The sequence below is a fragment of the Eretmochelys imbricata genome, chromosome 2 (genome assembly GCF_965152235.1).
Source record: "Eretmochelys imbricata isolate rEreImb1 chromosome 2, rEreImb1.hap1, whole genome shotgun sequence".
In the NCBI taxonomy this organism is placed as follows: Eukaryota; Metazoa; Chordata; order Testudines; family Cheloniidae; genus Eretmochelys; species Eretmochelys imbricata.
The window spans coordinates 88,802,230-88,815,557 of record NC_135573.1 but is presented as its reverse complement, the minus strand read 5'-3'; the positions used below and the strand labels follow the sequence as shown (position 1 = coordinate 88,815,557).

At 40.7% G+C, this 13,328-nt stretch overlaps 1 protein-coding gene across 4 annotated transcripts in view; it reads left to right on the top strand.

Moving 5' to 3' along the window:
- Window positions 1-13,328, top strand: part of PPP4R1 (protein phosphatase 4 regulatory subunit 1) — a 91,063-nt gene that overhangs the window by 14,161 nt on the left and 63,574 nt on the right. For 3 of the 4 annotated variants that reach the window (XM_077810445.1, XM_077810448.1, XM_077810447.1), the window contains one exon: window positions 10,246-10,381. In XM_077810445.1, the coding sequence (XP_077666571.1) occupies window positions 10,246-10,381 (136 nt within the window). The remainder of the gene's footprint in view (window positions 1-10,245; window positions 10,382-13,328) is intronic. The other variant, XM_077810446.1, reaches the window with a different exon arrangement.

Below are 13,328 nucleotides of genomic sequence, written 5' to 3'. Positions count from 1 at the left end.
AAGGGAAATTGGACTAGAAGTAGGGGATGGTGTACCAGATTCTTTATATAGTAATACATTTGTGTCTTATAAAGGGCTTGTCTACATGGGGAAACTGACTAGAATAATATTTGCAGATAGCTTTCTTTGTGAATACTTAGTTCTGGAATAACAAGCTTATTGCAGAAAAGCTTATTTAGCAATAGCGATTCTGGTAAATTTTCCTGTGTAAATAAGCCCTAAGTAGTCCCATTTTATTCTGGATCAACAAATGTGTTCTCTGTTGTCCTTTTTCACTCTTAAAGATGCAAAATCACATCGTGTTAGATTCCTCTGTCAGTTCCATTACTGTTCATCTGGCACAGGAACTGTGAGGCAGAAAAGTTTCAGTACTTCATAGAACTCTTGAATGTGTCTGAGAGCAAAAACCAGGAAAGTGAACAGTTTAATATGACAAAAGATTAGCGTTTGCCCTCCCACAAAAATATTTTGTCAGGAAAGTAAATTAGTAATCTCAGTGTGAGATAAATCTGAAAAGTTGATTAAAAATACAGATTAATTACAGGTAGCTGATTTTGGATTAAGTAAATATAACTCTTTTCTTCCATACTGAAAATGGAATGGTCCACCTAAGACATGGGTTATCACACTTTTTTTGCTGGGTTCCCCTTTAAAAATATTTTAGGCTGTGATGACACTCCCCCTTAAAAAAGTGATAGCAAATTAATGTACATACTAATAGGGGCATTGCCACCCTTACTTCTGCGCTGCTGTTGGTGGTGGTGCTGCCTTCAGAGCTAGGTGACCTGAGAGCGGCAGCTGCTATACCCCCTTCCCTCCAGCTCTTCTTCCCCCGGCAATATTTTTTTGATCTTGTGACCCCACTACAATAGCCTTCTGACCCCCCACCCCTTTTGGGTGGGACCCCCAGTTCGAGAAGTGCTGAACCAAGCCTGCTTTGGGATATGTATGTGGCCTACATGGCATAATCAAATTCTGCAGTATCTCAGCTTTTATTTATTTATTTATTTATTTCCTTAAAATTTATTGCCCTCGTAGTTGCAAAGATAAACTTCCAAATATGCACCAAGTGTGAAGCAGCGTTGCGTTCCTGAGTCTGTAGATAATCTGAAACAATAACCCTGGCAGCTCTGAATTCCCTTATCCCCCAGTGAGATTAATGGGGGTGCTGGCTCTAAAGCCTAACGGTGACACATTACTGTGTCATTGCTTATCATTTTAATGATGCAAGTCAATTCCACTGCCTTCCATAGGTACATATACGCAGCAAATGAAGGTTTGACTGTAGTGTGGGTAGGCATACCTGGTGTAGTTTTAATCTAGCCCGTGCAGGTAGTAAGGAGTGAAGATGCTTTGGCTCAGGCTAGCTACCTGAGTCTGTACCCAGGTTCCTTGGTGGGCTTATACTAGGGTGCTTACCCCACTGAAGCCCAGGAAGCAACATCTTCACTTGCATCCGATGAAGTGAGCTGTAGCTCACGAAAGCTCATGCTCAAATAAATTGATTAGTCTCTAAGGTGCCACAAGTACTCCTTTTCTTTTCACTACCAATGTTATCTGAGCTAAATAGATTAAAGCTAGCATGGGTATGCCTTTCTGCATTACAATCGCATCTTCATGTGCTTTGAAGACCTATCCACAGATAGTAGGAATTGGCAGTCACTGCAACAAAAGGAATGCAAAGGGGGAAAAAAAGGAATGTTCGTGCATGCGTATACACACACATAGAAAGGAGGATCAGGAAGGAATGGAAATTAAGGTTGAGCAGTGGTAATACTAATGCTAAGCATATTTTCCTGAGCATATTTTTGTGTTAGTGATGCTGAATGTATCAGTAAGATCTCCTTATCAAATAATAAATAACTGTAAAGTGGGAGTTGTGCCATAAATTGAGTATATTATGTAATTCTGAATCTCTAACCTGGCTGATGGACCATAATTTAGCCCTCAGTGCAGAATGAGTTTGAAACTCTTGAGCTCAGTACTTTTCTTGGTTCTTTTTAAATTGACAGTTATGACAGGTTCTTCTTAGTATGCTAGTTCTTGACAATTTAGTCTGTGAATTGACAAAGTGACTCAAACTACCTTCTCTTTTAGGTATTGCTAAGGATTTAGATTTTTGACATGATAGACCATAACTGCTTCTTGGAAACCATTATTTTCTCATACCTTCTGGCTCTCACCATTCACCTTGATTAGCTGTTGTTTGAAATCATTTAAATGCTAATATTATTGACAGTTCCAAGAAACACTCAATTGATGTCAATCAAGCCTTTGGGCAAACGTCTCACTTTTTTGGTAACTTTGTAATTTAAGTGTGATGTGGATGTACAGGGGTGCAAATTAATTGGGTATTTTGGAGTTTGGAACAGTAAGGCCTGGTCTGCACAAGAAAATAGGTCACCATAACTATATTGCTCAGACGTGTGAAAAATCCATGCCCCTAAGTAGTGTAATTAAGGTGATCTAAGTCCCTGTTAGACAGTGCTAGGTTAGGGGAAGAATTCTTCTGTTGATCTAAGAAAAAAGAAAAGGAGTACTAGTGGCACCTTAGAGACTAACCAATTTATTTAAGCTTTCATGAGCTACAGCTCACTTCATCGGATCTGTTGATCTAGCTACCGCCTCTCAGAGAGGTGAATTACCTATGTTGATGGGAGAACCACTCCTGTAGGCATAGGTAGTGTCTACCCTGAAGCGCTACAGTGGTGCAGCTGCAGCAATTCAAGTGTAGACAAGCTCTGACTAAAATTTCTTTCCCTATCTTAATTGTTGAGGTTTGTCTCTGTCTTGTCATAACTTCGTGAGTACTGTAATTGGCATAGAGTCTTATGGGGGTAGACAAAGCCTTGGTAACAAACAGGCAGAACCTTTTCCTCAGTTTCATACTACCCTTAAAGGAGAGAGAGGGAGGAATCCCCCTTTGCCCCCTCCTCCCTCAAAAAAAAAGAAAAAACACTCTTCATTTCAAAGAAAAAACACTCTTCATTCTGTCTTTATACATCATCAGGAAGCAAAGATCACAAGCTAAAACATTTTTTCTTCTTTTGAAGGTCACCTTTAACCATGTTTCACCCAAGTTTCCATCCTGGTTCAAACATGCTTTCTGTAAAGGCATTAAGCTGTTTGTCTAGTGTATTAGTATTTAAACTGTTTTCATTAGCTGTTTGAGTGAACCTTTTCTGAAAGCCATTTCCAGTAGTGCTTTGATTTCCTAAATGTAGTCAAAGATGGCATGACAGCTCCTATCAGCTGGAAGAACCCTGCTGCATCTTTTCACCTGGGCTAGGCTAAAACACTATTCCTTAGCATAGGTAGGGCTTGTCTACATTTGAAATGCTACAGCAGCACAGCTGCAGCGCTTCAGTGTAGACACTCATAGCAACGGGAGGGGTTCTTCCATGGGTGTATTTAATCCACCTCCCTGAGAGGCAGTAGCTGCATCGATGGAAGTATTCTTCTGTCGACCTAGCACTATCTACTGTGCTTGTTAGGTGGATTTGTCACACCCGTGAGTGACAGCTGGGTGGACTCAGATTTTGAGTGTAGACCTGGCCTTAGAGTTATGTTGTCCCATCCACGTTAGCAATAAATGACCATAATTGCACCATTGGTTACTCAGTTGGTGGAGTGGCATTGGTTTAAGTACCAACAGTGCAGTATCTACACTGCTGCTATATTTGAATTTTTGCTGTATCCATGGTTCTGTACTGCACCATTGGAGCTGCAGTGACCCCAAACTAATCCTGTTGTTTTTTGGCACAACTCACTGATAAGCAGTGACTAGAAAATTTGTGGCAAGAAGAGACCCATAAGTCCTTGGATGCCAGTGCCATTTCTTAAGTATTTTTCTCAAAATGGAGGCCAGGATGAATGCTTGGCTCTTGCTCTTTAATTGATAAAAATGATTGTTGCTGCAGTTCTTGAAAGGCATTCAGACAACAGAATGATGGGTTTTTTTCTAGCAGTACCTGTGGAGAGCCAGAGCCCTCAAAAGTTGGAGCTATTACCGTAGTAGTGGTGCACATCTTTTTCCTCTGTGCCCACTGGTAAGTTGGTTCTATGCAGCACCTGAGGATGGTGTCAACGAGATGGACTTTTATCAGGAGCGCGGCTGGTAGGGCTAAGTTGTTTTTGAGATTGGAATATGTAGAGAGCAGGGATGATGGGTGAGTGGGGAGGCACTCGGAGTTGGGTGTGTGTGGAATAAGTGGACATATAGTGGCCAGGGGTGGTCCTCCTTTGTTGTCCCCACCATAAAGCCCTTCTAGAAGTAGTGGGTACAAATGAAGACTCCTTTGCAGCAGTGCCTGTTGTGCTGGTCTGATAAGCCCTCACTGGGCTAACACTACTAGCTGGTAAAACCATAAAAGACTTGTTGGCTAACAAACGTATCTTAGGAGCAGAGCTGGGAGCTAGAGTTGGTTGAACGTTTTCCCTCAGAATGATTTTCTTATGAAAAATGCCCTTTTTGCAAAACCAAATTTTTCCACGAGAAAATTTTAGTTTTACCAAAGAGCTTTGTTTTGTTTTTTGGGGGGGGGGGGGGGGATGGGGGAGGATTGAAATGATAGCTCTTGTCAATTTCATCCTCTATCAGTGAAATTGACAAAAAACTTGCCTAGATCGTTGCGGGGAGGAGAGCCCAGGGCACTCTGCCTCCCTGCTGCCTTCCCCCCAGCTCCAGAGGAGCCGGAGAGACAGCAAGATCCCATGTGTTGGGCTGCCTGAGGCCCGGGACTCCAGTCGTCCAGGGTTTGTATTTTCAGGGCAACCCTACCCTTCCGGGACTTCCAGGCCTGCTGCCACAGGAGCATGAGCCTGGAAATCCTGGGATGGGCTCCCAGGGTCTGCAGCTCCTGGCTAGCTCCACCGCGTGGACTTCCTCAGACCAGGGACCCCAGGGATTCCAGACTCTTCTGCCAGCTGGCACCACCTGGCGCCTCAGAGCCCCTAGTAGCTGCTGAGTGAAATTGACATTCTTGTTGATTTTCAATGCTGCTGTAGTAGGGAAACTGGCAAGAATATCAATTTCACTAAACAACTGTGAGGGGATCCTAGGGAGCAGATGTTTTGATGTTTTCAAACTGAAATTTTTTCACAATTCCTTGTTTGTGGCAAATTTAGAAAAATGTGGTTTTGTTCTGAATCGTAGTGAAACCTTGTTTTAAAAAACAGAAGATTTCCTGTGAACTGAAAATCCTGTGATTTGGCCAGCTCTAGTGGAAACCTCTATACTTAAGACAACTTCAGGTACAAATACTCCCTTCCAAAGGGTGCCTCTTTGGCTATGTCTACACTACAGCTTAGGTCGGCATAACTTATGTTGCTCAGGGGTGTGAATAAACTACCCCCCTGAGTGAGGTAAGTTACATCGCCATAAGCGCCAATGTGGACAGTGCTGTGTCCCCAGGAACGCTTCTCCTGCTGACATACCTACTGCCTCTCACAGAAATGGTTTTATTATGCCAACAGGAGAAGCTCTCTCCCATCAGCATGGAGCGTTTTCACCAGACGTGCTGCAGCGTATGTGTAGATCATCCCTTTGCTTCCTCCAAACAGGACAAAGGAGTAGGAACTTATCCAAGCAACTGATGCCTTAGTTTGTGGACAGCTGGAAATAGGTATTGCAATTGGTAAAATCAGCCAACCTCTCTTGGCAAGGTTCCCAGTATCTGTTGCAAATTAGGCAAATTAAAAACCAAAACCAAAAGTCAAAAATATTGTATATAGAAATGTCTTCTACACTGTAGAATAGAGGAGACCAGCATGTATTTGGGGCAGTTTGGGAATTACAAAGACTGTGGTTGTTCAAAATTAGAGAGCATGGAGACCTACGCTTCAGAAAAGGGAGGATGTCACAGTTCAGGGTACCGGCACCTATATTCCCCTCCATGATCAACAAAGGGTACCCACTCTAGACTCCTGTCTCCTCAGCCATTAACTCTCTTGGACAGAGAGACACGTCTCCCTCCTTCCTGACCTGGTTTTTTTCCAGATTGCACAGTTCCCAGCCTATACTGTGATATCCCCAGCAAGACAGACTGCCTCAAGCAGCCAGCATCTGCTCTCTGATTTCTTTTCAAAGGCTGTGATAACTAATTGCCAGCAGTCCCAAGTTACCACACAACTCTTTTTAGAAGGAAGAACATTTATTCTTAAGGTGAAAGCATTACAGAGAAAACTTATTAAAACAATAAAAAATATGTACATGCATTCTAATAAGCTTACCAGGAGTCTGATAGGCGTCAGTCCTTCACAAGAAAACAGCTTTGTGGGGTTTGATTACAAATTCAAAACAGCCTTAGCTCAGAACTAGCACAACCCTGAGTAGTTCAGTCTTTTCTTTATACAGCTTGGGCCTTTGATCCTGGCCTCCTGTAGCAGGTGATCAGGAGACTAAGGCCGACTCCTCAGGGCATAGCTATGAAAGGCTGGGTTTTTGCATAACTGGAGATGGGGATATGCATTCACCTTCTCTTACATATTTCCCAGGAAACCCACTTCACACATATTGTCGCAAAAGACCATTCTTGTCTGTGACATTGTTCAATATAGTCCTTTGATTATTGAGACACACAATAATATATAACCTTTGAAGTTAATACAATGGATTCTGAAGATTGCTAAGCTTAGTTCACTAAGGTTTTTCAAGGATATTGCAGAAAATTGCCCTGTCACAGAGACTTTCTGTGGGCTATTACTTGTCCCAGGATCACTTGTCAGTGCTCATTTATACCTTCAAAAATCCAAGGTAACTTCAAAGACTGCATCCCCTTTTTAATTTTTATGGAGAGAGCAAATACACTGAGCTACAGAAAAGGTTTTAAAATCTGTCAAAGGGAAAATTTCACACAGTCTTAACTTTGTTATTGCTACTATGCCTCCATAATTCTTGGCATTTATAATGGTTTTTGTGTATGAAGTGCAACATACAAAGGCACTGACTACTCAGATTCACAAGAATTCACACTTAATCACTTCAGCTATGACTTGCCATATTAATGGAGCATTCTAGTAGTTTTTTTAATTTCAGTTTAGACGTAATACCCCGTATCCCAGGATCTAGGCATCCAAGCATCTGTTAAAAATATAATGCATAGCATGAAAAGAGAAACAAATGCCTCCCAACTTAAACAGTCAGTAAGAGCTTGTCTACCCATAGCTTTTGTACTGATTTAACTGTATTAGTTTAGAGACAAATATAATTGAATTGATGCAGCCAGTAATGTGGACATAGTTATAATGGTATAAAGGGGTTTATTCTGGTATGTCTTATTTCTTGGGTGTCTAGGTCTAAACCAATATAATTAAATTGGAATAAAAACTATGCGTTGGGCAATCCTTAGAAAACAAAATCTCACAGGCCTTATCTTCACTATGAAAAAAAGGTGTAGTCTTAACTTGAATAAACTAAGGTGAGGAAAATCATGACAAAGACAAGGTAGTTTGTAGTTTTCACCTGAGTTAGCAGGCCAAGTTGAAGGTTACCTTGGGTTAACTCATGTACACTTTCTCTTCCTCTCCTATCCCCCAGTGAAGAAAAAGACCTATTCCCAAAAGAGACCCTGTGGCCTGTCTACACCACCACTTTACAGCGCTGAAACTTTCTTGCTCAGGGATATGAAAAAACACACCCTTGAGTGATGCAAGATTCAGCGCTGTAAAGTGGAGGTGTAGACTACACCAGTGCTGGGAGCTACTCCCTTCATGGGGGTGGTTCTTTTTTTTTTTTTTCTTTTTTAAAAGCTCTCTCCCAGCGCTGGTGCGGGGACTGCACAGCCACGTTAAAGCACGTGTTTTAACATTGGTAGTGAAGACACATCCTAAATCTCAACCACCTCTGCCCTCCCCAAGTGCCTGTTTAGTTGTGTAAGCAACAGGTTGCTAAGTGTTTTCCCTTTGTGCTGCAATCATTTGATTACACAGCTGATCTTTTCCTGAGCCGCTCTCTTGAGTAGTTCAGTATCACTCCACCCAGTCTGACTTCATGTTTGCAGAGTGTCTGTCTTCTCTTATCCTCTAACTGCAACTCTATCACCACCTTTCCCTCCATGCTTCCTCCGCTGCTACTGCACTAGATCTCCTAGTATGTTGGTTGCCAGCTGCCTCCCTACCAAAAGCTTATTTTCTTCCTTTCTCCCTGATTTCCCTTAAGAAACCCATACATTTGACTCCCAGCTACAGTAGAAATTGGCCACTTTGCTTTTTTTTCAGGATATTTGCTGCTCATCCATCCATTAACTTTCATGTATATTTCCTCATCATCACCTTCTGTAGCAATTACAGAATGGCAGTTTATTACCCAGGTAGGGAATGGGTACATGACTTAACAATGTTTCTTCATATGTAAATATCATTAGGTTCTAAAATATCACTCCCTTAGGTTAAAATAATATATTCTAGTGTGGTATTTAAGGAAGGTACATTTTGAAAACTAAAATGTGTAAGGATTCAATTCAGAAAATTACGGATAAATGCATTTGGAATATTGAAAAGAAATTATATGCCTGAAATGCTAACTTTCAGAACTCTTAGGGTGTGTCTGCACTGCAATTAAACTCCTGCGGCTGACCTGCCCCAGCTGACTTGGGTTTGTGAGGCTCAGGCTAAGGAGCTGTTTAATTGTGGTGTAGACATTCAGGCTTGGGTTGCAGCCTGAGCTCTGGGATGCTCCCACCTCGAAAGGTCCTACAGTGCAGGATCCATCCTGAGTCCGAATGTCTACACTGCAATTAAACAGGCCCTTAGCCTGAGCCCATGAGCCCGAGTCAGCTGTCACTGGCTAGCTGCAGGTTTGTAATTGCAGTGTAGACATACCCAGAGTATGATTTTATTAAAGGTGAGTAGAGGAGTGTGTTTATTTTTCTGATTTTGCTTTTAAAAAATATAGTCCTAAACTGATATACCAAGTTTTTAGCTTTGAACATTTTATATGGCAGAACTTAAATAGCCAGACAGACTGGGAAGTAGTCATACAGTGCTGTGATGTCAGACCTGCAGTGGTAACACTTTTGACCTGGGGTTCCTGCAGTTTTTTGGTATAAGAGTAGTCTCATTTGAGCTCAGTGGGAGTACTTACATAAGTAAAGATTACAGGATTGGGTCCTTGGTCTGTTATACTGAATCTTCAGTTAACTTAGCCCTGGTCTACGCTGGGGTGCAGGGGGAATCGATCTAAGTTGCGTAACTTCAGCTACATGAATAAAGTAGCTGAAGTCGACGTACTTGGATCTACTCACTGCGGTGTCTTCATTACTGTGAGTCGACTGCTGCCGCTCCCCCTTCGACTTCCTGCGCCTCTCGCAGTGGTGGAGTACGGGAGTCGACGGGAGAGCGCTCGGGGATCGATTTATCACTTCTAGACTAGATGTGATAAATTGATCCCCGCTGGATCAGTCGCTGCCTGCTGATTCGGTGGATAGTGTAGACATACCCTAAGAAGAGTTATACTCATTCAGAGACTTAGCTTAAGCCACATCCTTCACTCAGCTCCATGCAGAACTTCCCATGCACAGCCCCAGTAACTTTACTGAGGCTGCATGTGGATGCAGGTATGTACCTGCATAAAGCTGCTTGTCAGATTGAAGTGTGCGTGTACGTGCAGTTAATGTTTCAGATGTATATTTTTCTGTAGAGAAGTAGACGCATTGGGAAATATTTTCTAGATTTTATATCAGACTATAATGTTACAGCACATATTTGAAGTTCATTTTTGTGCTCAACTTTCATTTATGTGCATTTATGTTTTGTGCTTAGTAGACCTTATTTTTAATTGCATTAATATTTAATTGCTTCTTAGTCCAGATGTACACTGTCTGCAAAAACTACACCTTTCAATAGTTATAGATTTTAACTGAAATATTTAATCCTAGATGTATTTAAAAAGTTGAGTTGACTGAAGAGTCAGAGGATTAGTCAACAGTCATTTGATGTATGCAAATAGGAATATTGTGTAACTACTGCAGCTTTAAACTTTTTGTGACATTTCAGACTTGGGAAGTTGGAGCAATGGCATGCAAGTTGAAGCAAATAGGTTTTGAGATTAAACGCTGACCTATTCAAAGAGGGCTTCATAGAAGGAAAATGACTGTAAAGGAAAATGAGAGTATTTTTAAAATGTGGTTCAGTATATATTTATCTGAGACAGAGATTCTTGCCTAGACTTGCTTGTCCTCAGACAAGGGCATCATTTTAGTGTTAAAGTATTGTGATTATAAGGAATATTTCTGATGTCTCTGATAGTTGGTGTGGATGACTACAGCTCAGAGTCTGATGTGATTATTATACCTTCAGCCCTGGACTTTGTCTCACAAGATGAAATGTTGACGCCTTTGGGAAGACTGGACAAGTACGCTGCAAGTGAGAACATATTTAACAGGTATGCTTTTTAAATGTCCTGTTTCTGTTTAAAGAACAAGGTGCATATTGTATACTAATCTGATTTAGATATCTGATTAGAGTTCATCTGTGTGACATGTAAATGTTTTAAAAATTTCTTTTAAAAGTACATTGTCAGGTTAAAATTTATACGTTAATCCCCCCTCCACATACAAATCTCTTCACCCTCCCTCCCCGCACAAAACCAAAACCTGTTTTGTTTTTTACCTGTTAAGTAACCTTAATTCTCAGAGATTCTCAAAGTTTTTCATAAAGTGGACCATATCCTAATAGGTTCCTGTGGATACTTCACCTCCCATTAACAATCACATAGCAGTAGTTGCCACGAGGCTGTCATAATTTATGTGGAAAAGGTATACTAGGAAAATATTTATTTATTTAATGAAACATAGCAGCTGCAAACAAGGAGCGCCAGTGTCTTGTGACCTGTCAGCTCTCAGCAGACAATCAAGTATCCTGTGGGCCACTGGTAATCCACAGACCACAGTTTGGGAACTGTTTCTTTAGGGTATTAAAACTGAAAACATTTTAAAAATCTAATTTACTTTTCCCCCTTTTGTGCACTTGGTTTATTTTTCCCACTGTGTGTTTGATGATAAGGCAAGTGGACTAGTTATTTCATGTTCTGGTTTTTGTGAAATAGTATTATGTATGCTCTAGTGTTTGGGTTTCACATGCTGCAAGGGAATGTTTGAGTCCAAACCAAAACCTCTTTTTGTTGGAATTTTAAAAGATCATGAACATTTTTATATTAATATAAGTTACTGTAAAAGTGTTTTTTGGTGTTTTATTGTAATAAAGATTATATTTTAAACCTAAACTACCTTTAATAACGTGTTTATGTGCAGTTCTTAATTTTTAAGCTTGCTTTTGATATACTTTTCAGTCACATTGCAGATTAGACTGTTAATTTTGGTATTTAGGGCCCTGTCCTTTAAAGATTTACACGTGCTTAATATTAAGCATGTGAATAGTCCCTAAAAGTGACATGCCCCCAATTTACCAGACTGGGCCTTCATTTTTAAGACCGAACTGAAGTTTTTAAATGTTCTAATTTGGTAAGGTTTAGCTTGTTATAACTGTGAAAAATTTTCTTCCTCTTCAAGTGTCTTGCATTTAATAGTTCGTGGTGTTTAGGTTTACTTCTGTGGAGAAATCCCTGACACCCAATGTTTCCTCACAGTTTTGCAATTGAGGGTTGAATCAGCAGATCACCAAAGTAGTAGTTTTTTAAATAAACTTTCTAAGGCCTATCATATTTTATTGTGATATGTAAAAAAAACAGTTAGTGAGGAAAACAAAACTTTTGTAAATGTCAAGACTATGAGGTTCAAACTTAACAGGAATAATTCTTAACTTTCCCCCCACATGCATTCTCAGGAGGTTTTCACCTCCACTTAATAAAATAAAGTAATCTTTTCTTTCTTTCTTTGTAAACTGCCTTCTTCCCTACACATGCATGATGGGTTTATTTCTCTCTCATCCCTGTGACCCCATTATAGGTTGATAAGTACATTTTCTTATAACTGTAATTTAATGTTATTAAGTGTATACATTTCAAATGAAAATTATTCCATTTCTAAGGAAAGACTGCTAAAGTATACTTTATTTTCAAAACATAGACTCAGAGTTTAGATTAGAAAGGTGTGTTGAAATGATGTCAACAGAAGTTGGAGTTATAGATTTACCATTGTTCTCAAGCCAGCGTTAGGGGTCTTAATCTACTTTATAATCACTTCTGATATTTGCCAAGGGATGGGGTGTGTGTGTGGGTATTAATCTTTCCATTCGTAGTGGTACACTGAAGTTCAGTGTAAAATTGGGAATTGATGCAGAAACTCTTTTAGGTTTGTTTCTTTGTTTGACAAATATTTTAATTACTAGTAGTAAATTTGCTCGTTTCAAGTCCTATTTTTTTGTAAACTTGAAAAATCTTCCAAATCGTGATTTAGAATGCCTGCAGAAAGCAAATGGCAACTTTTTTCTAACCTTCCTTTATTTTTTCTAAATGTGTACTTGTAGGATGACATTCATTTCTTATGCAAAGCTCTGGTAAAAGAATCTTGCACCACTTATACCCTGTGATAGAAATTAGGGGAAGAAAGGGATAAAATGGCTGTGCATAAGAAGTCTCTGCATCACCTGTGCTCTGTGGAGAAGTCTTGGTGCTGGTTCCAAATCGGCAAGCGGTTAAGAGGAGTTTGGCATGCCCGAGTAAAGTTATCTAAGGTTCTTCGAGTATATAACTGTGGATCCAACTGTAGGTGCGTACTTGCCTTGTGTGCACAAGATAGGAGTCTTGTGAATAGCCGTGTTCATCGGAGCAGCTGTGGCAGTCACTGTAAGAAGGACCTCAGGGCTTCAGGCATCAAGAATTCCAAAGGAAGTGCAAGCCACCATAGAGGACCTATCCTGTGAAGGGATGGAATTGCTCAGCGGTCACACAGACAATTTATCTGAATTCCTTGAAGGCTACCGTGCGTCCCTTTGGAATCTATGCACTGTCTTTTTATCAAAAACCATACTGTTACACACCTCAGATGAGACTGAAGAGCCTGTCCTATCGCATTAGAGAGCCCAGTTATCCACCCAGGAAATAGCCCAGATGCATCAGGAGGTGTCAGTCTACTTCTTCTCAGTGACACATTCTGCACCAGTGGCACATCAGCATATTTGACAGGACTGTTGGGAGCCACATCAGAGCAACTTTAGTGAACGTAACCTTTGGAAACCACCTTGCTCCTTGCACCAGCCGTGGTCTGCCACCAGAAAGAAGGGTTTTAGGTTAGTTGTTGGTGATGGTTTCTATCAAATTTCATTCCTTAGCCTGCCTCCACCCCATTTCCCTCTCCCTCTTCAGGGACTTCTCTCACAAGAACCTATTGCAGGCAGAAGTGGTTTAATTGCTTTGTCTAAGAGCCAAAGGA